Source organism: Symphalangus syndactylus, chromosome 12 (assembly GCF_028878055.3).
Source record: "Symphalangus syndactylus isolate Jambi chromosome 12, NHGRI_mSymSyn1-v2.1_pri, whole genome shotgun sequence".
NCBI classification, from domain to species: domain Eukaryota; kingdom Metazoa; phylum Chordata; class Mammalia; order Primates; family Hylobatidae; genus Symphalangus; species Symphalangus syndactylus.
This window is the reverse complement of record NC_072441.2, coordinates 125,969,362-125,996,850: the sequence shown is the minus strand read 5'-3', so window position 1 is coordinate 125,996,850 and position 27,489 is coordinate 125,969,362. Positions and strand designations below refer to the sequence as shown.

The 27,489-nt window shown below is 45.3% G+C and overlaps 1 protein-coding gene across 1 annotated transcript in view; it reads right to left on the bottom strand.

The window, feature by feature from the left end:
- LOC129468943 (major histocompatibility complex class I-related gene protein) overlaps positions 1-27,489 on the bottom strand; it is a 164,241-nt gene that overhangs the window by 15,339 nt on the left and 121,413 nt on the right. Inside the window, exon 8 of the mRNA XM_063627545.1 lies at positions 22,506-22,587. Coding sequence (XP_063483615.1) covers positions 22,506-22,587 — 82 coding nt within the window. The remainder of the gene's footprint in view (positions 1-22,505; positions 22,588-27,489) is intronic.

Here is a 27,489-nt window from a genome sequence, read left to right as displayed (position 1 = left end):
GGTGGAGCTAGGTGAGCTTTAACATGTCCTGCAACGTCAGCATTGCAGCCATTCCAGAGTGAACCCCGCAGGCCTGCTGTTCCAATAGGTTTAATGGGGGTCACAAACACCTTCCAGGCACAATGGTACTGTAAGTCCATGCTTTAAGAGCCCCCCACCACTCCAAACACCTAACAATAATACATAAGATACAGCAATTTTATAAATGAAAGCCCAAGCCTTGCACCAGAAGATCAGCATCTTGGCCAGGCGCAGTGGCTCATGCCTGTAATCCCATCACTTTGGGAGGCTGCTGCAGGTGGATCACCTGAGGTCAGGAGTTCGAGACCAGCCTAGGCAATATGGTGGAACCCTGTCTCTACTAAAAATATAAAAATTAGCCAGGCGTGGTGGCACGTTCATGTACTGCCATCTGCTCGGGAGGCTGAGGCATGAGAATCGCTTGAGCCCAGGAGGTTGCAGTGAGCCGAGATCACATCATTGCATTCCAGCAAAAAAAAAAAAAAAAAAAAAAAAAAAAAAAATCAGCATCTCCAAGGATCAGAGAAACACAGAAATACAATTCTACAGCAGAAATGGTGCTGTAGGTTCTCCAGGTCAGCACTCAGGCAGAGGTGGCCAGGAGCTTTTCTCTTCTCTTGTGGTAAAAGGGGAACTATACATGACTAGGGGTTCCCAGTCCAGAAACTGGGTGGGGCTTTCACACCCAAGAACCAGGAATATAAAATGCTGGGGCTGAGACTTATACAAAGCTTCTTAACCCAGTTGAGGAGGAACCTTGCCAAAGAGGTCCCCTGGCTCAGTGTTGGGATCAGCAATGTCCCAAAATCATGGCAGTATGGATACCTGAGCTGACAATTGAAAATCTGGTTCTGAATTGGGGGCTGTGAGGACCAAAAAGAAGCTACTGCAAAACCACTAGGTTGAAAGGGAATGAGCATAGAGACTAAAATTACTAATAATAACTCCCACAAGAAAAAGACTAAAAAAGTAAAAAATGTAATTTAAAAATGTAATGGTAGGAATTGAATTCACTTCAGAAGTGAAAATGGTAGGGCAATGTGACACTGACTTTTTAAGGAATTGATTATTTATTTAGCAAATATTCTAAGCACCTACCATGTCCTAGACACTGTTTTAGGTGCTGAAGATACAATAATCAACAAAACAAGACTGCTGATATGGTTTGGTTCTGTGTCCCCACCCAAATCTCATCTTGAATTATAATCCCTTATAATCCCCATGTGTCAAGGGAGGGACCCGGTGAGAGGTGCTTGGATCATGGGGGTGATTTTCCCATGCTGTTCTCATGATCATGAGTGAGTTCTCACAAGATCTGATGGTTTTATAAGGCAGTTTTTCCTGCTCTTGCACGCTCTCTCTTCCCTGCCACCATGTAACATGTGCCTCCTCCCCTTCCACCATGATTGTAAGTTTCCTGAGCCCTCCTCATCCATGCAGAACTGTGAGTCAATTGAATCTCTTTTCTTTATAAATCACCCAGTCTCGGGCAGTTCTTTATACCAGTGTGAAAACAGACTAATACAACTGCCTTCTTGAAACTTACATTCTAGGGAATAGACAGAAAATTTTTTAAATTATGTAATATGTCAACTATTAACAAGTGCTTGAAGAAATGTTCAGGATCCTCAAAGATATAAAGGAATGACTAACAACCACTTATAAAAACATAAACTATGAAACAATAAATAGGCAAACTAAAACAAAAGCAAGTTATAAAAGAGAATCAATTGAAATGAAAAATATAGGTATTAAAATACATAAACTCAGGCCGGCCACAGTGGCTCACTCCTATAATTCCAACATTTTGGGAAGCTGAGACAGGAGGATAGCTTGAGCCCAGGAGTTTGAGACCAGCCTGGGCAATGTAGCAAGACCCCATCTCTACAAATCATTTCAAAATTAGCCAGGCATAGTGGCATGCACCTGTGGTCCCAGCTACTTGGGAGGCTGAGGTAGAATTGCTTGAGCCTGGACAATCAAGGCTGCATTGAGCCATGATCACACCATTGTACTCCACTCTGGGTGACAGAGTGATACCCAGTCTCAAAAAAAAAAATACATAAACTCAGAAGTATTGGATAAACTCTATGATGTCATGGTAGAAGAGAGATCCACTAATTAGGAGGCAGCACTGTAGAAATCACCCATAATGCAACACAAAGAGGGAAAATGTATTTTTTTAAATATGAAAGGGCAGCTAAGAGATATAGAAGATACACTGACAGGCATCAACATACTAATAGGAATTCCAGAAGAAAAGAATAAAAGGAATGAGACAGAAGTGATGTTCAAAGAGATAATATCTGAAGTTTTCCAGTATTAAAGTTAGAATTCACTAGATATGGATACACAGAAACTTGTATTTTCACTGTGATATATCTAAGTGTCTATATATTACAGTGAAACTGTGAGACATCTCAGGATAAAGAAAAAAACTCTCATTGGAGAAAAAAAGATTATCTACAAAAAAAAGAAAACTGATAGGAGGAACATCATCAGAAATAGATGCCAGAAAACATGGGAGGAACTCACAAAGTGCCAAGAGAAAGTTACTATCAATATAGAATTTTATACCTAGCTAAACTGTTACTCATTCAAGAGTGAGAGGAAAATATATATACTTTTCTATAATAATTAAAAGAAATTATAGCCCACGTTCCAGGTAAAAAATTTACGTGGAATGACATCACAGTGAAAATTACAAAAGTTTAGAACTGAACCACAAAAGCACTAAATATCTAAGCAATAATGAATGACTATAGCTATGATGTATTGCTTCCAGCTATGAGCCAGGCATTATATCATATTAGATGTTTCCCAACTAGCATATCTCTCTCTTAGCCCTCAAAGTCATGTTATTAACTAGATAGTGTTAACTCCTTTGTAAGAATTAAAAAAGCTTTTGAGAGAACAAGGTAACTATACTCTTATGAACTAAATGTTTGTGTCACTCAAAATTCATATGTTAAAACCCTAACTCCCAATGTGATGGTATTAGGAGGTAAAGCCTTTGGGAGGTAATTAGGCTTAAATGAAGTCATGAATGTGGATCTTTCATAATGGGGTTAGTACCCTTATAAGAAGAGGAAGAGACTGTAGAGTTTCCTCTCTCTCTCTCTCTGTCATTTGAGGATACAGCAAGAAGGTGGCTGTCTGCAAGCCAGGAAGAGAGCTCTTACCAGACCTGACCATGTTGGTACCCTGATCTCAGACTTCCAGCCTGAAAAATTGTGAGAAACAAGTAAATGTCTGTTGCTTTAGCTGCCCAGTTTAGTATTCTCTTATAGCAATCTGAGCTAAGATGCATGCACAAAAATCTGGATCTATATGAAGATAAGGAGCCAATGAAGGTACAGGTGCAATTTTATTGACACTTGGGAACAATAATAGGGGGCCTGAGACAGGTACACACAGCTGTTTGACAGGGAGGAGGTGGACAGCATTCTAATTCAGAGGTATTTCATGCTAATGATTACTTTTCTCCTGCTTACCTTTCTCTAAGTCTAGCCCAAGCTTTCCTCATTTGAAATACAGTTGACCCTTAAACAACATGGGGTTGAACTGCTTGGGCCCACTTATATGCAGATTTTCTTCTGTCTCTGCCACTCCAAGACAAGACCAACCCCTCTTCTCCCGCTGCCTCAGCCTACTCAATGTAAAGGCAATGAGGGTGAAGACTTTTATGATGATCTACATCTACCTAATGAATAGCAAATGTATTCTCTCACTTACAACTTTCATAATAACATTTTCCTTTCTCTAGCTTACTTCATTGTATGAATACAGTTATAAGACATACACAAATTATGGCCAGGTGTGGTGGTTCATGCCCATAATCCCAGCACTTTGGGAGACCAAGGCAAGTAGATTGCTTGAGCTCAGGAGTTCAAGACCAGCCTCAGCAACATAGTGAAACCCCATGTCCACAAAAAAATTAGCCAGGCATGGTGGCTCACACCTGTGATCCCAGCTACTCAGGAGGCTGAGAGAGGAGACTCACTTGAGCCCAGGAAGTTGAGGTTTCAGTGAGCTGAGATCATGCCACTGTACTCCAGCCTGGGCAACAGAGCAAGATCCTATCTCTAAATAAATAAATAAAACAAATTATGTGTTAATTGACTGTGTTACTAGGGCCTCTGAACAGCCAGGCAAATACTTTAGCAAACCTCAGAGGTGCTGTTCTGATAGGTCCCGGAACTGGCTTCCCTTTCCTTGGAGGAAAATGTACCCCTTCTCTGAAATCAAAAAAGAGCACAGGGTGCTTTTCAGCGTAACTAACAACCCCCAGGACTGGAAGAGAGGAGTCTTCTTGCTTCCTAACATTGACAGAATTAAGGGTAATGAGAAGACACTTCATTTCTCACTTGCACTGCCTCATGTGGAAATGAACTGAACAAATTAAGTTTGCTGTTAAATCTTATTCTCTTGGATCTAGAATGCACTTCTCCTTATCCCCTCTCCTTCTCCCCCTGTCCCTTGCGCCCACTTCTCCACCACCAGTGTCCTCTAAATCCTGGGCACACATTCCCCACTCCCAGCCTGCAACCTCAGGCATCTGGCTGGTGATGCACCACACAGCCTCACCCTTCCCAGCCCAGCTCGTCTGGTGTCCCAGCTGCTCATTTTCTCAGCCACTACCCAGGCTAGCACCGGAGTTTGCAGCAGACCTTGTGTAGACCATCCTGCCCGGGTGACAGCTCTCCCCAGACCTCCTCACAGAAGATGCAGCTGTCTTCCTGAGTGGCCACGTGTGGACTGCATCATCTTCCGGTGCTCATGACTCCCAGTTGCTTATTACATAAAACCCAGCCTCCTTAGCAGAAGCTTGCATCTTCTTTTAGCCTCACCTCACCCCTTCCTTCCCCCATCACTGTTTTTCCTGGGCTGTGCTGTCCACCCCACACATGATGCAAGGCCGCCAGCACCCTCCCTCCTCTGATAGCTGGCTTCAAACTCTGACCCCAACCCACTCCCTGCCTCTCCTTTGCGATCCCCTCGTGGCTCCTCTGACATCCCCTCCAGCGCCCCCTGCACCCACCATCTAGGTCCTCAGAGCTCTCCAGAAGCATGGACCATCTGCCTCACTCTTCTCCATGCCCCTTAGTGCCATTATCAGTCCCTAATAGGAAACGGAAACTGAAAAAACCATGACTGTGCCCAGCTTGCCACAGGCCTCAGCCCACTGTGCCCAGTACCTCACCAGTACCCAGGAGAGAAAGCTAGCAGATTCTGGCTAGCAGAAACTGCCTGTCCAATGTGGCCCAGAGCCCAGGCCCTGCTTCCCAGTGAGTCTGCTGCTCAAATATCCACCTGGAAATACTCGTGACAGTGAGCCACAAAGATCTGGGGACCCCTCCAACCTTCTAGGGAAGTTCTTTCCTTCATTGCCAGAGCACTTGCTAAATGCCAGGCCCTGCACAGAGCACAGAGGCACAAAGCTGGTAAGACAGAGCCGGCCTTCACGGGACCCCCAAGGCAGCAGGGTGGAACAGCAGGTACACAGCTATGACTGCATGGTGGGAGGAAAGTGGCTTTCAGAAGGTCAGAGGTCTGCTCCCCAGTGTGAGGTTGCCGGGGTCCGTCCCACAGACCCTGACCCAATGATGGATGAATAACGTATAGTGACACAGATATTCTGCTTGTCAGTCCAGTTAAGGGTCTGGGCCCCTCACAAAGACCAAGGAAGGTGCTTTAAAGAGTAGCAGCCGTGGCCTCAACTAGCTGGTCCTGCCAGCATTTATTCAGCACACATTAAATGACAAAGGCTTTGAGTCAACACACCTACGGTTAATTAATCTGGTCGCCCTCCCCCGAAGACAGCCATCCTGCCCACGAATGGTCAAAGGTTATTCTTAGGACCACATGTGTAAACATGCTATTTAGATAAACTCCCTTATATTCCTTTGTATCTGCACCCTAAGCTCTTAGGCTCCTGAAAAGAGAATCTGGCTGCCTTCAGCCAAACTATCTGAAGCTATGCAAAACTCCCCAGCCTTCCAAGAAGATTTGTGTCTATATCCTATAACTCCATCTAAAATTTTTCCCACCAGCCTGACTGAACTCCCACATGAGGTGCCACAGAAAATAACTGGGACGAGAGGAAAACAAGCCTGTTGCTCCCAACCCCTTTACACAGGGAAGCCCATTTATTCTCATAGTTCGGAGCCGAGCATCTCAGGGCACCCACTGGAAAAGGAAACTAGAAAGAGCTTCTATCCTTGAGAGCTTACAGCCAAATTGACATGGAAGTCCTCAAAGGACCACACTTTCCCTCCAAGGAGCAAGGTCTCCGAGCCAAGGACCAGCCCCACCCATTCCTGCCTGACGCTCTTCGGAAGTCACCCAACCTCCTCAGCCTCCGCTGCTCTACAGCAGGAGGCTGCAGGACCGCATCTCAGGGTCTTAAGTGAGAGCACAGTACACATTTGGTAAACAGCAGCTAATGGCCACTGTGGATGTGTGGTTGTGCGGGTGTTGTGGTTGCTGCTGTTGTGGCTTGTGTGGTTGCTGCAGTTCTGGTAGTTACTGCAGTTGTGGTGTGTGGTCAAATGGCTGTGGTTGTTGCAGCTATGGTTGTTGTGTGGTTTGTGGCAGTTGTGGTTGTGAGGTTGCACGGTTGTTGGAGGTATTCTGGCTCCTTCATCACAGATGGAGGAGGAGGCCAGCCACTGGGGAGGGGTGGCCTCTGAACACCTGGCACCAACTCATCACACAGCAGCGCCAGGCTGTGCCCAGACAAGCAAAGTAAGGGGAGGGCAGAGAAAGGAAATTCTCTTCAGATGAGTGTATGTCAGAAAGGAAGCCCCACAGCCCTCTCTGTGGCCATGGGTGACTCCCTCGCACTGCTGTGTAGGCCTCTTATCTGGAGCTGAAGTGAAGTCCAAGTGCTTGAAAACCTGAAGGTGCTCCTGCTTGCAGCACCTTCGTTCCCAGGAACATGCTCCTGTGCAGGAACTCATTATGGGCACCACCAAAAATAGACCCTGCCCCATCCCATCCCACTGCCCTGAGACACCCAAGCAAGCCCAGCAGGTAAACTGATAGCCCCAGGGTGTGGGGATGATGGCCTCAGATCACACCAAAGGCCCAAGTGGAGGGTCCAGCCTGCTGACCACCTCCTTGACCCTGGGCCCTAGAGTCAGAATAAGACAGGGTGGGCTGGCACAGCCCTCCAGTAGGCAGGACCTGGGCATCTCCTGGCTCACCTTCACCCACCATTCATGCAAGAGCCCCATGAGTGGATCAGAGCCATGGTGAGGCCACACAGTGTAGCCAGCACAGCAAGCGGAGACCTTCTGCCCCTGGTACCCGGGCTGGAATTTTACAACTGCCTTAGCGAACTCAGGTCCTAAGCAACGTATCCCCCTCCCCTGCACCCTGCTCCTAATCATACATTTATTGAATTTTTAAAAAAAATATAGATAATATTTCATGTGACCCAGTAGTCATATGCACAGAAGGAAATACAGTGAAATATCCCCTTCCCATAGTTTCTCTTAATCACCCAGAGATAGTTTATGAAAATACAAACAAATATGCCCAGGTATATATACAAAGGAACATGATGTAGTAATAAGAGTATAAATTTTGAAGCCAGACTGCCTGAGTTCAAGACGTAGCACTGCCCCTCACCAGTTAGTATGTGACCTTGGACAGCTTCTCTGTGCCCCAGTTACCCTCATCCGCAGAACAGGATATAATTGTGGTACCTACCTCGCAAAGGAGGTTCAACGCTATATATCAGCTCTCACTCTCACATATGTTCTTTCCCATTCTACAGAAATGATAGCACACTTTTGCACACACTGTTCTGCACCTTGTTTTTTCACTGTGAAGTGTATCTGGGAGGTTATTCCCATATCAGTACGTAAAGAACTTCCTTCGAGGGCCAGGCAAGGTGGCTCACGCCTGTAATCCCAATGCTTTGGGAGGCCAAGTGGGTGGATCATGAGGTCAGGAGTTTGAGACCAGCCTGGCCAACATGGTGAAACCCCATCTCTACTAAAAAAAAAAATACAAAAATTAGCTGGGTGTGGTGGCAGGCACCTGTAATCCCAGCTACTCTGGAGGCTGAGGCAGGAGAATAGCTTGAATCCAGGAGGCGGAGGTCGCAGTGAGCTAAGATCATGCCATTGCACTCCAGCCTGGGACAGAGCGAGACTCCATCTCAAAAAAAAAAAAAACAACTTCCTTCTTTTTTTTTTTTTTTACTTGCATTAAGGATGAACTAATCTTAATTTTTTTAGAGCTGCATAGTATTACATTGCCTCAACGTACAAGAACTGATTTAGTCGCTCCTTTTTTGATTGACATTTAAAAGGTATCCAGTCTTTTACTCTTTCAAACAATGTTGCAGTGAATAACTTGGTACATACCTCATTTTGTCCAAAAGTGACTAGGATAAATTGCTAGGAGTAGAAAGCTAAACAACAGCTGTGTGCATTTGTCATTTTTGTCACCTATATAGGCTGTATAGATTTAGTGTCCCATCGGCAACGTATAAGAGTTTCTGTTCTTCATACCTTCACCAACAGTGTATAAGCAGATTTTTAATCTTTTGTCAATTTGTTAAGTAAAAAATGATAAACGCTATTTCTGTTGTTTCATTTTACTATTTATCTTACTATGAGTAACGTGAAGCAGCTTTGTATATGTTTGTAAAACACTTGTGTTCCTTTTTCGACGAACTCTCCGTTCATACCTTTTGCAAATTTTCTTACCGTATAGTATGTCATTTTTCTTGTTGATGAAGAGAAGGCCATTATGCATTAGGAATATCAGCATAATTTTTCTGGTTTGACATTACTCTTCTGAATTGACTTTTGTTCTTTTTCCCATGCATAATTTTAATGCAATAGAAGCTATTGTCTTTTTCTCTATGGCTTCTGTTTTTAGTGTCATACTTTGGAAGTTCTTCCCTGTTCCAACATGGTTGTTAGATCCTTTTTTACTCTCCCAAACTTCTCTCATTTTTAAGCATTTAAATCACTGACTTCTCCTGGTATGTATCCTGATATAAAAAGTGAAGTCTGAATCCAACTTAATTTTTTTCCAGATGGCTACCCAGTTGTCTAAACACCATTTATTGAATAATTCATTTCTTTTTCTGAATGATTTGAAATGCCATCGTTATCAGAAGCTAAACGCCCAATAAGTTTTCGTCTATTTCTGGACTTCTTATCTCATTCCAACTCCAAGATGTCCTACACTATTTTATTTATTGTAGGTTTATAATATGCATTACAGTATATCTTGTAGGGCTCATTTCCCATTGATTTTTATTGCTTCTTTTTTCATATGAACTGTTAGGTTTCTTGGGATTCCTTTTAATTTATAGGTTAACTAAGGCAAAACTGATATTGACTATGATGTTGAGTCAGTTTTTGGCAAATTATATTTTCCCAGAAAAGTATCCAATATGTCAGCCTTTACAAAGTTGAAACTGACCACCCTCAGTTTCAATAATTTGCCAGGATTCGCATAACTCACTAAAAGCTGTTACACTGTGGTTAATGGTTTATTATAGAGAAAGGATACAGACTAAAATCAGGCAAGAGAAGAGGCACGTAGGGCAGAGTCCAGGGAAGTTCCAAGCAGAATGCTTCCAGTTGTCCTCTCCCTGCGAAGCCATGGAAAATGCTACTTTCCCTGGCAGCAATGTGTGACAATACACACAGAGTATTTCCAAACAGAGAAGCTCACCTGAGCCTTTGTGTCCAGAGTTTTTACTGGGGCTCAAGAACACAGACATAATTGACTGTCTATGGGGCTGACCTTTCCTCTCTGGACCCACAGGAGGTAGAGAAGATACCATGTGCCCCCAGCTCCCAGCATAAATCACATGGGATTTGACTATCCAGGGTGGCCTAAGGCTCCCAGGTAGACAAAGACACTCTTATCAGGCAGGATATTCCAAGGGTCCAGAGCTTACCTTCCAGGAGACAGGACAAAAGCCAAACCTCTCTTTGGGTAAGATTAATTCTTAACTATGTAAGTTTTTAAATTTTCTTACATGTAGTTGAGCAAAATAGTCCCTAAGGATTCCTTTAATTTCCTTTATCTATAGTTATTATCCCGTTGGCATTTCTTTTTTTCTTTTATTTTTTAAGAGCAGGGTCTTGCTCTGTCAACCAGGCAATAGCATGATCATAACTCACTGCAGCCTTGAACTCCTGGGCTCAAGTGATCCTTCTTCCTCTGCCTCCCAAGTAGCTGGAGCCACAGTCACACACCACCACACCTAGCTATTTTTTTAAGATTTTTTTAGAGACAGCATCTCGCTATGTTGCTCAGACTGATCTTGAGCTCCTGAGCTCAAGTGATTCTCCCACCTCAGCCTCTTGAGTACCCCTTAGCATTTCCTATTTGTGCTTCCTCTTTTCTTTTCTCTTGAGAGGGTTAGCTGACAATTTAGAAATCTTACTGTTTTTTCAAAGAATTTTATTTTGAATGTATTTATTATGTATCAGTTTATCAATTATAAAATATTTTTGTTTTTTAATTAATTGATTTCTGTTTTAACATTTATTAATTCCTTTCTGCTTTCTTGACATTTATTGCCTTTTTTCTAGCTACTTCCATTGGATGCTTATTTCATTTTCTCATTCCTGTTTAATTTTTTATTAATTCATTATAAGACTATGCATATTAATCAGAGTTATCCAGAGAAACAGAACTAATCAGATATCTATGTAGATATGTATTAATTTGTTATGAGGAATTGGCTCACACAATTATAGAGGATGAGCATTTGTAAGATCTGCAGTCAGCAACCTGGAGACCCAGGAGAACTGATGGTGTCATTCCAGTCCAAGTCTGAGGGCCTGAGAACCAGGAGAGCTTATGATATAAGTTCCAGTCCAAGTCTGAGTCTGAAGACAGAAGATTGATGTTCCAGCTCAAAGATAGGCAGAGAGAGAGAGAGAGAAGATTCTCTTATTCTGCCTTTTTGATCTATTCAGGCCTTCAACGAATTGGAAGAGGCTCACCCACATCAGGAAGGACAGTCTGCTTTACACAGTCTACCAATTCAAACACTAATCTCACATAGAAACACCCTCAGCCAGCATGGGGGCTCACATTTGTCATCCCAGCACTTTGGGAGGCTGAGGCAGGTGGATCATTTGAGCCCAAGAGTTCAAGACCAGCCTGGCCAATGTGGCAAAAACCTTGTCTCTACTAAAAACAGAAAAATTAGCTGATGTGGTGGTGCACACCTGTAATCCCAGCTACTCGGGAGGCCGAAGCATAAGAATTGCTCGAACCTGGGAGGCAGAGGTTGCAGTGAGCCAAGATCATGCCACTGCACTCCAGCCTGGCTGACAGGGCGAGACTCCATCTCAAAAAATAATAATAATACAAAAATTAGCCAGGTATGGTGGCATGCCTGTGATCTCAGCTACTCAGGATGCTGAGGTGGGAGGATCGCTTGAGTCCAAGAGGTGGAGGTTGCAGTAAGCCAAGATCTTGCCATTGCACTCCAGCCTGGGTGACAGAGCAAGACCCTGTCTCAAAAAAAAATAATAATAATTTTAAAAAAGAAACCTCACAGACACACCCAGAATAATGTTTGACCAAATATCTGGGCACCCTGTGTCCCAGTCAAGTTGACACATAAAATGATCCATCACATTACGTATTTTCCTCTGGACACTGCTTTAGCTGTACCTCCTAAGTTCTGGTAAGTGATGTTTCCGTTATTGCTGTTTTATAGATAATCATTCCATCTTGAAAATGTCTTGTGGCTTACAGCAGGAATATTTTGCTACTAAATTTTGACCAACTGGTAGGTACAACGACTTGCCTTTTCATACGAGGTTGACCTGATTCTTATGAGGCCAATATGAAGGTGAACCAGAACCTTCTCAGGGCCCAGAAGTTGCTTTGAAAAAATTCTCTCAGGCCGGGCGCAGTGGCTCACGCTTGTAATCCCAGCACTTTGGGAGGCCGAGGTGGGCGGATCACGAGGTCAGAAGATTGAGACCACGGTGAAACCCCATCTCTACTAAAAATACAAAAAAAAAAAAATTAGCGGGGCGTGGTGGCCGGCGCCTGTAGTCCCAGCTACTCGGAGAGGCTGAGGCAGGAGAATGGCATGAACCCGGAGGAGGAGCTTGCAGTGAGCCGAGATTGCACCACTGCACTCCAGCCTGGGCAACAGAGAGAGACTCCGTCTCAAAAAAAAAAAAAAAGAAAAAATTCTCTCAAAACTTGAAAAACTCATTTAAATATCAATAGAAACACACACCTACCTGCCTAGATGGGTTTCTTAACAACCAAGGTCAAAAGTTTCCCTATTGGATCTTGAATCTAAGAGGGAAAAAAAGAAACCACCAACTGTTTCTCATTCAAATGTTCATAAATAATAATATTATTAACAATAATTATAATAGCTACCATAAGGCTGGGCATGGTGGCTCACACCTGTAATTCTAGCATGCCCGTAATCCCAGCATTTTGGGAGGCCGAGGCAGGTAGATCACCTGAGGTCAGGAGTTCGAGACCAGCCTGGCCAACATGGTGAAATCCCATCTGTACTAAAACTACAAAAATTAGCTGGGGGTGGTAGTGGGTGCCTGTAATCCTATCTACTTGGGAGGTAGAGGCAGGAGAATTGCTTGAACCCAGGAGGCAGAGGTTGCAGTGAGCCGAGATTGTGCCACTGCACTCCAGCCTGGGCAACAGAGTGAGACTCCATCTCAAAACAAAACAAAACAAAAAAATAGCTACCATAATGCCATCTGATGTATGTTTTCAGTGCTTTATATATGTCATCTTATTTACATTTTACAACAGTTCTAAGATGGAAATATCACTCTACATTTTAAAGATGAGAAAACCAGGCTTCGAAGGGGTTACATAACTTACCTAGGATCACACTTCTTTCTAAGTGGAGAAGCTAGGATGTCACACCAGCTCCGATTTAAAACCTGTGTATTTTTTCAGGATAATACCTTGCCTCTTTTGTACACTCCTCTGCCCTGACTTGCAGCAATAAGATGGTTCTGTCTCCCATGACAAAACTTATTTTCTAGGCAGAGCAAGTACGTCTGCTGTGGTCCACTCTCAATTAGGTAGAAGTCCGGCCTGGAATTGTGGAACTGCAATGCAGCAGGCCACCTGGCCACAGAAGGCCTTTGCCTGTAGAAGCCATATGGATGACGAAGACTCTGAGCCAAGCACTAATGCAGAGAAAGGGGATGGAACAGGGGTGGGGGCTGGGGAAGGAGGGAGCTGGCACAGCTGCTTCCAAAGGGGACGTCATGATGGGCCATCAGTACTGACCACAGAGCCTGCATGTGCTGGACACACCAGTCACCCATGCCAAGCCCATTAAGTTCATCTCAGCTGTCTGGCAACTGCCCTCTAATGAAACAAGCAAACAACTTCCTGTATTTGAGGTTTCAGTTAGTGTTGTTGGCCAAGTTTCAGTGGGAACCAGAGAAGACGACCACACGAGGGCTGCAGGCCCTGAGAGCAGCAGCCCAAGCTGACCTCAGAGAGCCTGCCAGCTGGGCAGATTATCAGCGTCCTGCTGCAGAGAGATAAGGAACGTTCTGATCCAGCCCCAAGAAGTGCAAGGCTTTATATAGCAGCTTGAGTAGGCTGCAAGGGAATGTCCTGGCCGAAGCCTTCTCTGTAGCCAAGAGAGAGGGAGGTGGGTGGAGAGGAAGGCGGGAGCTTTATAAATAACCCGATGTGTGCTGATCTGCTCAGCGGCCTTGTCTTAGCAAAGCCTGAGGCCTGGGGGAGGAGAGGGACATTTACAGATGACTTTTATTTTCTTTATCACTTCTGTATATTTTCCAAGTTTTCTACGATGAACTTGAACTCCTTTTATAATCAGCAAGTATGAATACAATTTTAAGAAAGCAAAAAAGAGAGGCATAAAAAGAATTCCTTTGGTTGGAGATTTTAGTGACCATCTTTACCCACTCAGAGGTTCCCAAACAAGCCCCAGTGCTCTCCTCCCTTCTCTGGTCTCTCCCAGAGGGCCCCCTGGGGTGCCTGTACTCACCTATGATGCAGGATCTGACCAGTTTTCTTAGCTCCTCCCAGGTTCCCACATCCCCCATACTCTCCCCCTGTTCCCACTAATCCAAATGTAGCTGTCCTTGGCCTTATTGTTTTTAAAAAAGGTGTCCAGGTCCTTCATCTCTGCTAGGGTACATAAGGGTTACTTGGGTATGTCCCCCATGCCTGCTACACTAGCTTAATAATGGGTAAAAAGCCATGGAGTCCTTGTACAGAGTATGGATTATACTCTTTGGGCCTCAGGGTCCCTTTTCTATAAAATGGTGATAATAAGACCACCTACTTCATAGAGGTCACATTAAGATTAAAATAAGACAGTGGATGTAAACTGGCTGACACACTGGAAATGGCCAATTAAATATTAACTAATTATCACTCCACTGAGCATCCCTCCTCACACTCAGGCCCTGAATGACCACACCTACCAAATGTGACCAGACAGATTTTCACTGTTTCCAAAAATAACTCCTCCCAGGAGGTGTGAAGATTCACCACTGCAACTCTGGCACTGATTCAAAGCAGGAGTTCCAAAAATGTTTTGCGAGGTGACAGGCTCCCAGAATCACAGTCAGCCTTCACAGTGCCCCTTATACGGCTGCAATCCTCATTTGGATGTGTGAGTCATGGTAGGGCTACCACATAAACAGATAAATGAATAAACATGTTGTGACTTTGTAGTAACGACCTCATGTAAGCTAAGTTCAGCTCATGACTCTGGGGCAATTTTTAGGACACAAAAGTAGATAAAATATCAACCGACCCCTATTTTTTGAGCAAGTGCTATGTACAAAAAGGCACGGCGGTAAGATGCAAAAATGGAAAATTTTAAAAAGATGAAAGCTTCTGCTTGGAAAGAGATTACACCCTAATCGAGGAAGTAAAATGCAGATACAAGAATAGAAAGCACACTCAGCAAAGCAAGATATGATCCATGCAGGTGATAAGGTGGACAGTTCAGAAGAGCATGCCTGCTGGGTTCTGGAGGTCAAAGCAGCCTCGTGGAGGAAATTAATACCATTGATAAGTGGATCCCAGGCCTCGTAGAATTCTGATGCAATCAGGATCGAGTCTGAGAGAAAGGGTCTCACATGTCAATGTTAACAAGGCATGGTGCTAGGTACGCATATAAGTACATCATCTTTTTTGATCTTGACAAGAATCTAGTGTGATGTTACCATTCCCATTTCACAGGTAAGAAGACAGTGGCTCAGAGAAGCTCGGAGAGGTTAAGTTATATGCCCAAGGTCATTCACAGCAGAGGCAGGATTCAAACCAGGTTCTACCTGGCTCCACAGTCCATATTCTGGCTTCTACTATCTGGCACTGCCATGGCCTCCCTTAAATCTGACTCCCAGAACAGACTTGGGCTGTCTGTGACCAGGAGCAGGGCTCTCATTCCATGGCTGTGGCCTTTTAGGAGAGACGACACTGCCCAGTGTGGCTGGCAAATTCTTTAGCAATATATTGACCTTACATTGCCTGCCAGTAACATGGGATAAGGTGTAACAACTTCTAAGCCTAGATCAAAGTCATAATTTTGATTACAGGTTACAATTTTATGTATTTAATCCCCTGCTTCTACTCTGTAGTATTTTTCTCAGTTCAGCAACTCACCTCTTTTATCACCACAACAATCTATAATAAGCACATGGACTTTTCAGGAATGACATAGGAATAAGATAGAAATAAGCTTTCAGAGGTGACCTTTGCCCCCAGTTTTCAGTCACGTGGACTTGGAGGATTTTTGTGATATAACAAGTAGCACCTGCTGGTTAGCATTGGAAAAGTCCCCAGATGCATCTGGGAGCAGCCAACATCAGCACCAAGCTATTGCCCATATCCACTGGTGTCTTGCCCAAAACCCACCCAACACCAATATCACACAAGCCTAAGCTTCACATTCCCCAGGCCATCAACTAGTATTTATTGAGTACCAGGTTCACGGTTCTTAAAACCAGCTGGAAATCACAATCCAGTAACCTTAACTCAATCCCAACTCAGATTGTATAACCATATTCTAATCATAAAGGGAATCTGGGAAGCTCTCTAAAAGAACGGTATTTGTCACCTCTGAAACTCATGTTGAAACTTAATCCCCAATGTAACAGTATTAACAGGAGGGGCCTTTAAGAGGTGATGGGTCAGGAGGGCTCTGATTAATAATTAATAGTTAATGTGATTAATGGATTGATGGGCTAATGGATTAATGGAAAATCAGGGGAGTGGGTTTGTTATCACAAGAGCGAGTCTATTATTAAAAGCCAGTTCAGGTCTCTCATGAGCCCTCCACCATGTGATACCCTGCACCACCTTGAGCCTCTATGGAGAGTCCCCACCAGCAAGGCCCTTGCTCAATGTGGTTTCTTGACCTTGGACTTTCCAGCCTGCAGAACTATAATAATTCCATAAATTTCTTTTCTTTGTAAATTACCTAGTCTGAGATACTCAGTTATAGCAACGGAAAATGGACTAAGACAAACGGGAACTCAAGCTGGGAGGGAGCCATAAAACCACTCCCCAGGGAACCAGGGCAGGGTCATTTCAGCCATGAAAAGCCCATTGCAGACATCTTCCCTTCAGCTGAGAGCCCAGTGCTGGGGAGAGATTGAAATAGACATCGTCCCTCTTTCATGAACATATGAATAACAAAACCGATTCAGGAAACGTGACTTAGAGACACAGTAACCGTGTGCTTTCTAACACTGCATCCCAAGATCAGGCAGACTCACCCTCCCACGCACTAGCACAGCTGCATCCCCCAGGCCTCCCACTGTGGGGCCTGCCTCACTAAACACCTGGCTGAAAGCAATGATCATACTCTCTACAGGCAGGCAGATCCTAAGAGAGGGCCCGGAAGGGGCTGAGCCACATACCCTCAATTTCCTTTACAGGCTCACTAAGCAGTTCAACTGCTAAAGAAAAGAGAGTAAGAGACAGAGAGAAGCTAGGAATGTCACCCTAATCAAACTCCCTCATACAGAAACGTGAAAAGAGAAGAAAGTAAGTTCCTTCTCAACACTCATCCCAGTTCCATTCTAAGTACACATAAGCCCCTTTTCAAGCCTCCCCAAAATAGTATTATGAGTCTGGCTTTCAAATGATCAATAAAATTCACAACTTGCATAGAGCCACCCCCCATTACACACCTACACATACACATAAACACACACATACACACACACACACCTACTTAAGCAGGCCTGGGAAGCCTCCTACATGGAAGGTGAAAATGTCCAGTTGCTGAAAATAGGTGAGCTCCTCTGTGGCCCTGTCTCGGAAGTGGATAATAAACATTTCTGAGCCTGGTCTGCTCTCCTGCATTAGTCTAGATCCAGTCACTGTCTCTTTTGCTTAAAGATGAGTCCATTCATTCGTTCATTCTTTATTCAATAGATATTTATGGAATGCTCACTGTGTGCCAAGCACTCTGCAAGGCTGATTGTTCAGGTAACTGAAAAGCCAAAGGTGTTGGCAAACAACAGCCCCAAACCAACCATTTGCCCAGGCCAGATACCTACTCATCATCCTTGAGTCCTCCCCATCCTTCAAATCCCTTATCCAGTAGTCAGCCACCAAGTCCTGCCATTCTAGAATTCAAGCATTTGAAAACCTTCCACTTCTTTCCATTCCTTCTGCTGTTCCTTGGTCCAGACCACCATGTTCTCTTCCTTGGATTGCTGCAGCAACTAGCAATTGATTTCCCTGCTTCTAAACTTGCTTTCATCCAGTCTAATTGCCACACCACAGTGTGTAGTAAGGAATCTGGCCTCACCTAAGGAGAGATCTGGCATTTGTCCCAGCTCCTGGGAGGTAACCTCTAAATCCTTGCAACTTCCCAAATGATAGGAGTATCCGTGTTATTCGTGGTGGGTCCCTTATTTATTATGAGAGGACTCAGTGTATGGGTTGACCATGCCAGAAGGACCAACCATGTGGTTAGGGGGTTGGGGCTTTGGGCCTCATGATATCAGCCTGACCTCTGGGAAGGGGAGGAGGCCTGGAGATCGAGTCCACCCACAGGGGCAATAATTCAATCAATCACGCCTAGCTAATGAAGGCTCTGGACTTCATTAGAGTCCAGTAAAAACTCTGGATACCAAAGCTTGAGTGGACTTCCTTCATGCATGTTGTCACATATCAGTGCTGGCAGGGCGCTGTGTCCTGAGGACACAGAAGCTTCATGTTTGAAACCCCCTCAGATTCTGCTGTATGTGTCTCTTCCTTTGGCAGGTTCCAATTTGTATCTTTTTATTATAATAAAACTGTAATCATAAGTATAGCTCTTTCCAGATTTCCATGAGTTGTTCTAGTGAATCATCAAACCTGAGGGTAGTGTGGGAACCCCTGAATTTCTACGCAATTTGTCTGAAGAGAAGGTGACCCTGGGGACCTCCAAACTTAGGGCTGATGTCTGAAGTGAGGGCAGTCTTGTGGAGACTGTGCCCTTAAACAGGAGTGTGGCTAACTTGTTGTACACAGTCAGGGAGCTTTTCTAAAATGGGATCATGATCATATCACACGTCTGCGGATCACACTTGAGGGATGTCTCGCTCTCCCTAGGATGAAGTCCAAATGCCTAAATACAGCTTCCAAGACCTCTGATGATCCAGGCCTGCTTAGCTCTCCATCTCACCCCCACCCCATTCCCCCTCAAACTTGACATTCCCACTTGCCACTGGCCAGGCGCTCCGTGCTCTCTCACTTTTCCAGACCTTGGGAAATGTGGCCACTCATCCTGTAACATTCCCTCCACTCCCTTCTCTTGGCTGATTCCCATGAGTCCTTCAGGTGTCCACTTAGTGGTCACCGCCCCAGCACACCTTTCCACACACCTCCACCCAGTCAGAGCTGGATGCTCATGCCTCTCAATGCATGTAGCTCACGTGCTGAAGTGCCCTGGTCACTGTCTCCCACTCCAGACCATGAACTTTCTGACTATAAGGAATGTGTTTTCTTCCCTGTTATATCCTCCGGTGCTCAGCCGACTGACATACAATTCCAAAGAGATAAATAGCAACGTTACAAGGGAAAACACGGCAGACATCAAGGTGAATGGTGTTGAATGAATGAACTACTGCAGAGGAAGGTTTTGGAAGGCTCTTCATTCTCCTTCATGGAGATGTGAAAGATGCCTTGAGTTAATTATAAGTCATCTTCCAAGACAGTTCCACCCACAGGTGGTTAATCTCATTTATTTGGAGCTGATTTTTGTTGGCTTCAACCTCAGAGGATAAACAGGTTTGTTTTTGTTTTTGTTGTTGTTTTTGAGAAAGGGTCTCACTTTGTTGCCCAGGCTGGAGTGCAGTAGCACAATCTCGGCTCACTGCAACCTCTGCTTCCTGAGCTCAAGAGGTTCTCCAGTCTTAGCCTCCTGAGTATCTGGGACTACAGGCATGAACCACCAATGCTCGGCTAATTTTTTTGTATTTTTGTAGAGAGGGGGTTTTGCCGTGTTGGCCAGGCTGGTCTCGAACTCCTGAGCTCTAAGTGATCCACCCACCTCAGCTTCCCAAAGTGCTGGGATTACAGGCATGAGCCAGCATGCCCACCAGGATAAGCTATTTTTAACTTTGTCCCCCAAATTTTGAGAAGTGTCCTGTTCTGAGGCCTGAATGCAACTCTGAATTGCCCTTTGGGCATTTCTTTGACTCCTGATCACATTTCTGCTATTTTATATTTCCCACTCCACCCCATCTACAAGGTTTTAGGGTATTTGTGAAGAAAGGGGTATCAACAATGTACTGTTTTTAAACATAAATAACTAGATGATGTATTAAAGTCATATTCATCACTGATTCATACACGCATGAGCATCTATCTATACTTTCTTATTGATCAATACTTGACAAAGCACTTGCTGGCATGGGTGAAATGGCATCTCCTTCCTTTTGGCATTCAGTTAAAACAATCCACATAGGCTTCATCTTCCTTTCTTCTCTTTTTCCTTCCCCTCCCTTCCTGGCCTGGAAGAGTCACACAGGGCCCCTGTGGGGTACTGACAGAGAGGGGGCTGCTGCGTGGAGTTCACTGATGATATGCCTGCTGGCACCTAAGGATACAGGGCACTGGGGGTGGGGACAGGGAGTAGAGGGGAAAGGCACAGCTGCTGTCATTAGGAGATTGATTATGTTACAAAAATAAGTAAACTTATTGAGCAAATAAGTACATATCTTGAGGATAATGACAGTCAGGTTTCTTACTGTTGGAGAAGAGAGTTACAAATATAGAAAAGAAGGAAACTATAAAGAACACTGAGGTGGATTGGAACTGGAGGTGTGAATATCATCAACTTATTGTTTTCTAATATATAAACACAGGTAGATATGGAAATAGTTCTAGATGTGTGTATACACCTGTGAGTGTACATATGCACACATATATTTCCTAGATCTGTCCACTTAACAGGCCTAGAAGCAATGACACCCCAGCAACAAGAAGCACACTAAGGGCTCGGATCTTGGTTCCTAAACACCATCCTCCACTACAAGAAGGCAAGGCTTCTTGGAGAAAGAGCTAATTCCAGGCTGGAGAAGGAAAAGTACCATGATGAGTCTTGGTCATATTGTAGTGCCAGAAAGTAAGATGGTGCTGAGAATGGTGGAGATGTGTCAGAAGGAGGCAGGAGCCAAGCTGCAGGGACTCCACTGGCCATATCTGGAGCAATGTGAACATCAAAATAAACAAGGATGGCAATGGAATACAATCCATTGAATAAAACAAGATTCCTACTGAAATAAATATGCAAACGAACACAGAAAATGGGAAAGCTTTGTATTACAGTAGCCCACCAACTAATAAAATGAAAAGGAATGATGGAAATAGAAAACCGTAATTTGGAAACTGTCATAGTGGTGGTTGATTCTGGCAGGAGACATTAATGGAGGCGAAGATTGGGAGATGGAAGTTTGATAAAGAACAGGATTATCTCCCCACAAAATGCCATCAATTTAAAGGGGGTAAATGGGGTCTTTATAGGAGAGAAACCTGGCAGACAAACGTTGGTATATGACTGGTGATCAAAATAAACAGTACCAGTTGTGGAATGGATTGAAATCCTATATCTCCTCCTTCCACCCCATGCAATTTGCTGAAATGAGAATAGCATCATTTCTGTAGTGTTCTTATCAAGGGAACATGCCCCAAGTCTGGACACCAGGACATTAGACAGACCCAGGGACGTCCTGCAGAATGAAAGGTTTGTACTCTTTAAACAGTCAATGACATGAAAGACAGGGAAAGACTAAGAAACTGTTTCAAATTGGAGAAAACTAAAGAGGCACAAGAACCATGCAACTTGTATTCCTGGATATGATCTTGGACTAGAAAGGAAAAAGAGACATTGTTGGGACAGCTTGAAAATTTTGAATGGGGTCTGTGGATTGGATGGCAGATGTGTCCAAGTGCAACCCCTAACTTGGAAGGTTCTATGGTGGCTACGTAGGAGATTATATAGTTCTAGTTCTGTAATAAATGATTTAACATGGCCAGGTGCAGTGGCTCATGCCTGTAATCCCAGCACTTTGGGAGGCCAAGGCAGGCAGATCACTTGAGGTCAGGAGTTCAAGACCAGCCTGGCCAACATGGTGAAACCCCATCTCTACTAAAAATACAAAAAGACCCTGGCATGGTGGCGGGTGCCTATAATCCCAGCCACTCAGGAGGCTGAGACAGGAGAATCGCTTGAACCCAGGAGGCAGAGGTTGCAGTGAGCCAAAATTGTGCCACTGCACTCCAGCCTGGGCGACAGAGTGAGACTCTATCTCAAATAAATAAATAAATGATTTAACAGTTTGCCAAGGACCAAGGGACCAACTTCCTCACTTCACACAACGGAACATATAAAGATACATTTGAAACATCTTCATCCTTTGTTTATTTTATAATATAATATGCTGAACTCTATCTAACATCATGTCATGGCCCCAACATCCTCATTGGCCATTTGTCTTTCAGTCTGTCGCTAAGAATTTATCTTCTTCCTGACCTGCTACTTTCTGGTTTTCTAACTTCAGGAGCTTTTTGTTCATTGAAGGTGCAAGCTTTTATTCTGCCTTGAAGCACTCTCCCCATTAGCTAGGAGATTTTTTGACAAGGAAGGTGTATCTAAGCTCATTTTCTGTAAAATCTGTCACTGCCTAAGTGGTACCCTGCTGCTTGAGTCCTCATTCGTCTCCATGGCAATGTTCTGAAACTAGTCTGCTTGTGTAAGTTCAAGGCCCATCAAATTATTTACCCTAACAGAGTCTTTGTATCCCACCAATGCACACACAGACACATTCGGTGCATCACAGCAGCAACCTTCAAAAACGTAGCCACAGTTTGGTTTATGTTCATTTCAGAAACAACCTCATCTTTTGAGCTGGATAGTCCACTCATCAGCTGAGCTTCGTTTACTCATCCATTCATTCATGTGTGTGGGCTTAGTGAGGGGTGACATAAAAACTTACCTCTTCCTTGGGGGCTGGAGTAGGAATCAGGGATGGCTTCATGGAGGAGTAGTTAGCTGACCTCTGAAGGAGAAGGGCTTTCCTGACAAAAACAAAGCACAAAAGCATGGAGCTGTGAATGAGATGACCAGGCTGGGGAATGGGGTGAAGGAGGGTGGTAATGAGAGATACAGAGGAGAGGCAAGACAGAAGGATGGGAACACGCTCCTAAGTATAAAATACTGTTGAGTTGGCACTTTTCTTTAAGGCACTGAGGAAGATTTTAGGAGGAAATGCAGCATCCTCTGATCTATGTTTTCAAAAGCTCTCATTTGCTGCTGCACTGAGGTTTGATTAAAGGGTAAAGTCTCAGGGGCAGAAACACACTGACGAGGGCCTGAGCACACCAGAGAGTGAGGGTGCACGGTGGAGATTCAGGTACCACTTCAGAGGCAGGCTGGGGAGGACCCAATGACCAACAGATGGAGGAGAGAGGGACAATGCAGGGATTTCTGAGCCTGTTTAATGTCCAAGAGGGGAGAGTGTGGGAGAGAAGATAAAGAGTTTCATTTGGTACAGTTTGAGGAGTCTCTGAGACATTTAGTAATAAAATTAGATTTTGGCACACCCCCTGTCCTCCAATTTCCACACACCCTTCATTCTCTATCACGGGGATGAAGCAACCTGATGAGCTAATCTCCACTGAGGTTGAATTAAGATTTAAAGGTTTAACCTGTGACTCCCCCACAGGAATTGCATTTTCATTTAACAGGAGTACCACTTAGCCAATTTTAATCAAAGGAAGGACTCTGTTATAGCGAAATTCCAGGCAATGTGATGAGCAAGTTGGGGAGATGTTTTCAGGCAGGGAGATCTGCCAAACACCCCTCAAATCACATGACAGAGGCTACAGCTACAAACTGTCTTAGTGAAGAGAATTGCCTGTTGAAGTTTCCCCTTCATTCCAAAAAACCCAGTTCATCCCATAGACAAAGGGATCTTCCTCCAAGCAGGATGATGATCTCTTATGGTGGGGTGGCGGGACAGCAGATGTCACAGAGACCTGGGGTTACTGAGTTCAAGTCCTGGTTCTGCCATTTATTGCTGTATAATCTTGGGCAGTTACTTTTCTCTAAGACTCGAGTTCACCATCCATTAAACAGGAGTTCAGAGCATTTGCCTCTGAGGCTGTTGTGAGCCCAGATTTAAATCACATGGTCACTGTAAACACTAGTTCCTTCTTCTCCCACTCTCACCTCCCCAAATTACTACTTCAGACTTGAAACACCATCAGTCATTCTCACTGCCTCCACCATTTATCTCAGTGTCTTTCAACATCCAATTCACTTAGAGAAGCCTAATTTTCTTCCTGTTCATGCGCTATTAGCTGCTCTGACAACTCTAGGTGATGAAAAGCCATTTGGGCGGCACAGGCTGAGCCTCCACACCCAGCGGAGCGGGCTGTGTCTGCAAGCCAACTGCAGGGGGCAGCATCGGGCAGCGTAAGGCAACGCCAGGGCTCCCTTGTAAAACGCAGGGGTCGGTCTGGGAAGGGCAGCAGAGAAGGCGTTTGAATTCAGACTCCAGCTGACAAAGGATCCATTTTACTCCATGCGGGTCTGACGCAGTCTGTCAGAGAGTCAGGTCTTTGGTAAACAAGAGTGCAGGGAGTGGCTATCCAAAAGCAACCCCGACCCGCGCAAGTCCAGCAGCGTTTTTCCCAAACCCACACCAGGACCAGGTGACCTTTTAATAAGCACGGGTGAGAGAAGCAAAAGACATCTCCTTATGGACTCAAGGGGCTCTTGTTGCGGATGCGCCCTTCACGCCCAGTGAAGTAGTGGGAGAGAGCCCTTGACAAGGACAAGAAGGGGAGCTTAACCTCCCCCCTCCCACCCATAAGCATTTTTAGATTTTCCCACACACTCAGCCCCTTCGAGGAGTCCTGGAGAAAACAAAAGAAACAGACACAGATGCTGATTCTAAAGAAGCTATTAATATTGTTGAAAAGACATGCAGATGTGAAGCTGGGACGCACGGGTACACATGATCATGCTCTGTTTCTGAGAAAGCCTGGTGGCTCCGTGTCCCCAAAGCTCCAGGATGCACAGGCCAACCTGGGATGAATTTCTATGATTTGTGAATTTGTTGACGTGGAAAAACAAAGGGGCAGAGTGTTTAAAATCAATCAAGACTGCCCTGGAAGTCCAGAATATGGGATCGCCGAAGGGACAGATGATCAGAGTTGTAGGAATTTGAGGAAGGGAGCTATTGATGAATGTGGTGTTAAGTGGCCTGGACAAGCCAGTGGACTTGGTCATTCCTGAGAGCCTCGGGCCTCTGTGCCAATGAGAGACATTCATCACCCACTCTCCTATTGACTTTGGCTGGAGAGGGGAACTGCTATGTCACCGTGACATCATCACCTTCCAGGAATCATCGAGTCAGCCTCAGCCCTCAAGGCCCCGGAAGTGGAAGCCCCAAGGCAGGACCCACCCACTTCCTTCTAGCCAAAGGCCAGGGGAGAGGGGGCTGCTCCCCGCAGAGCTTTGGGCCTGTTTTTCACCACCCTCTCCCAGTACTCAAGACAGCCAGGACCTGACCCAGGGTAGGTCAGCTTTGCAAAGAGACAAGACATCAGCGTGATGCCAGCTGCACCACGCCCACCCACGCTCTCACACTGTGGGAGAGAGGCCCCCAGTGGAGAATGGCAGTGGCTGAGAGTTGAAATGCAAGCATCCCTGGGAGAGGTCGGGCTTGTAGCTTTGCCAGTCCTTCATACCTCCTTGTGTACATGAGCTTCTAACGGAAAAAATGTGATGGAGGAAGGAATTAGGAATGAAGTAAGAGGGAGTGGGGGCTGGCAGGAACAAGTGCAGAAAGCCGAGGTGGGGAGGGCTAAAAGAAAACCTGTGCCCACTTCATAGCTGAAGGTCACTGCAGATCTGGTGTCTCCTGCAGAGAGTCACTGGGGGAGGCAGATCCGTCCAGGCCCATTCCTTTCCCGAAAGACAGTGAACACCACACAGCTCAACTCATCCCATGGCCAGAAGCCCAGGTACAGGGCAAGAGGGTGTCCACCTGTGGCCCTCAGGGGGTGACTTCCTCCTGCCCTTTCTCCCAGCATAGTCACAGGTGCCTCCCCCATCTTCCCCATATCAGAACTTTCCCTTCTCTGCTAAGAGGATTCAAACCAGTATCTGTCCACACCACATCAGCATCTGTTTCATCTTTTCATTAAACTCAGTGTTCCGTTGCTTTGTAAGCTGGTCTTAGGAAGAAGAAAATTAACCGGTAGGCAATAATATGATTTTCTAGCATGGCAAACATCCTATACTCCTCCTACCTCCACTAACACACACACACACACACACACACACACACACACGTGTGCACACACACTATCGGCCATGTTTGTTACATTGATTCACTTAATGCCAACAACACCCTGCCAGGTAAATATCTCCATCTTCCAGATGAGAACACTGCAATTCAGAAAGGGAAAGGAAGTTCTCCAGAGCACACAACTAGTGAGTGACAGAGCCAATCTCAGAAGCCAGGTCGATCTGTCTCCAAGGAGCTGGGATCTTTGCATTTGGGTACTCTGACTCAAAATAGGAGCCTCCTCTGCCTCTGAGTCAGAAACTTTAAAATTAGAATTTCATTCAGCGATTCACAAAATCTTAAGGTTGGAAGAAATGTTGCAGGTTGTGCAGGTCCATGACCCGGCAGACATCTGCCTCTCCCGCACAGCAGTGTTCTGGCTTCTGCTTGGATGCTCCAAATCCAAGAAGTGTCCTGGTTCAGCCCATGCCGGCTTAGAATGATTAGATAGTTCTAGTGGTTTTGGAGCTGAACTCTCTCCCTATAACATCCATGCATTGGGTCTGCTCTTGGGAACATACAGAATCTAAGCAGGGTCACCCCTGAATTCTCTTTCACCAGACTGCATGTTCTCAAGTCCTTGCAAGCTGCTCTTATGTGGAGGTTTCTCCCCACTCGCCTCTGTATGGGGGTCTGGTTTGTCTGTTCAGTCTCTAAGGGAGACCCAGCATGACTGTAATTCTCCAGAAGGGAGCTGACCAGCCCCGAGAAGAATGGGACCAGGTTCCACTGAGGTGACTGGAACTTGTTCATTTATTTACAGATCTTAATACACTGGGGACTCATTTTGACCTTATTATGAATTAAAAGCCTTAAATGCCTTTCCCATGTGTTGTCCCTAAGCCACACGCTTTCCTGCCTCTGTGCGGCTGGGTTTGAGATGCTTATAACCTGTTCTCTCGGGTTAGGCAATGGCCTGAACATACTCTTGTATGGTCTGACCAGCCCCCTGCTGCCCGGGCCTCTCCTAGTGCTCCCTGGCACTGCTGACCGTCTAGGGCCCAGCCACATCCTCCCTCTGGCCCTGCTCTGGTTGTCGACTCTGAGACTCAGCCATGGGGCCTCCTAGGCCCACCTCTGCAGCACGCTGGCTCTTAATTCCCAGCCTCCTTATGCCCCGCAGGGGGCACCTGGGAAGTTGCGGACACACCTTCATGCAGGTCGTGGAGAAGCAAGGGCCACTGTCTCAGCCCTTCCTCTGACAGGACACAATTTGCCAGCATTTCCCCCATGCCAGGGCTGCCCTGCAGACACCTGCAAGGGACTCTCTTCCCAGATATCCAAATGGGAAGTAGGGGGCAGGCCCCTCTACTTTCTACCTCCTATCTACCTATGTAGGCTGTTTCTACCACCTTGCCCCCACCCTTAGTTCATGGGTGGTGGGTGGGGCACACAGCATGGTACCCTGCTCCCTCATTGCGTCAATCTCCCTCCAAGCCTCTCCCAGCACCAGCTGGCTTTTTCTTCCTTCCTGTGGGGCAGGCACTTCCTTTGTGTGGAATCCTCTGTTCTCTCCACTGTGGCTTCACACATCAAGCCATGCTCAGATCCCCCCAGCTCTGCTCTGGATTTACAGAAGGGATCTTCTCAGAAAGCAGAAAAAATATATCCCTCTTATTAA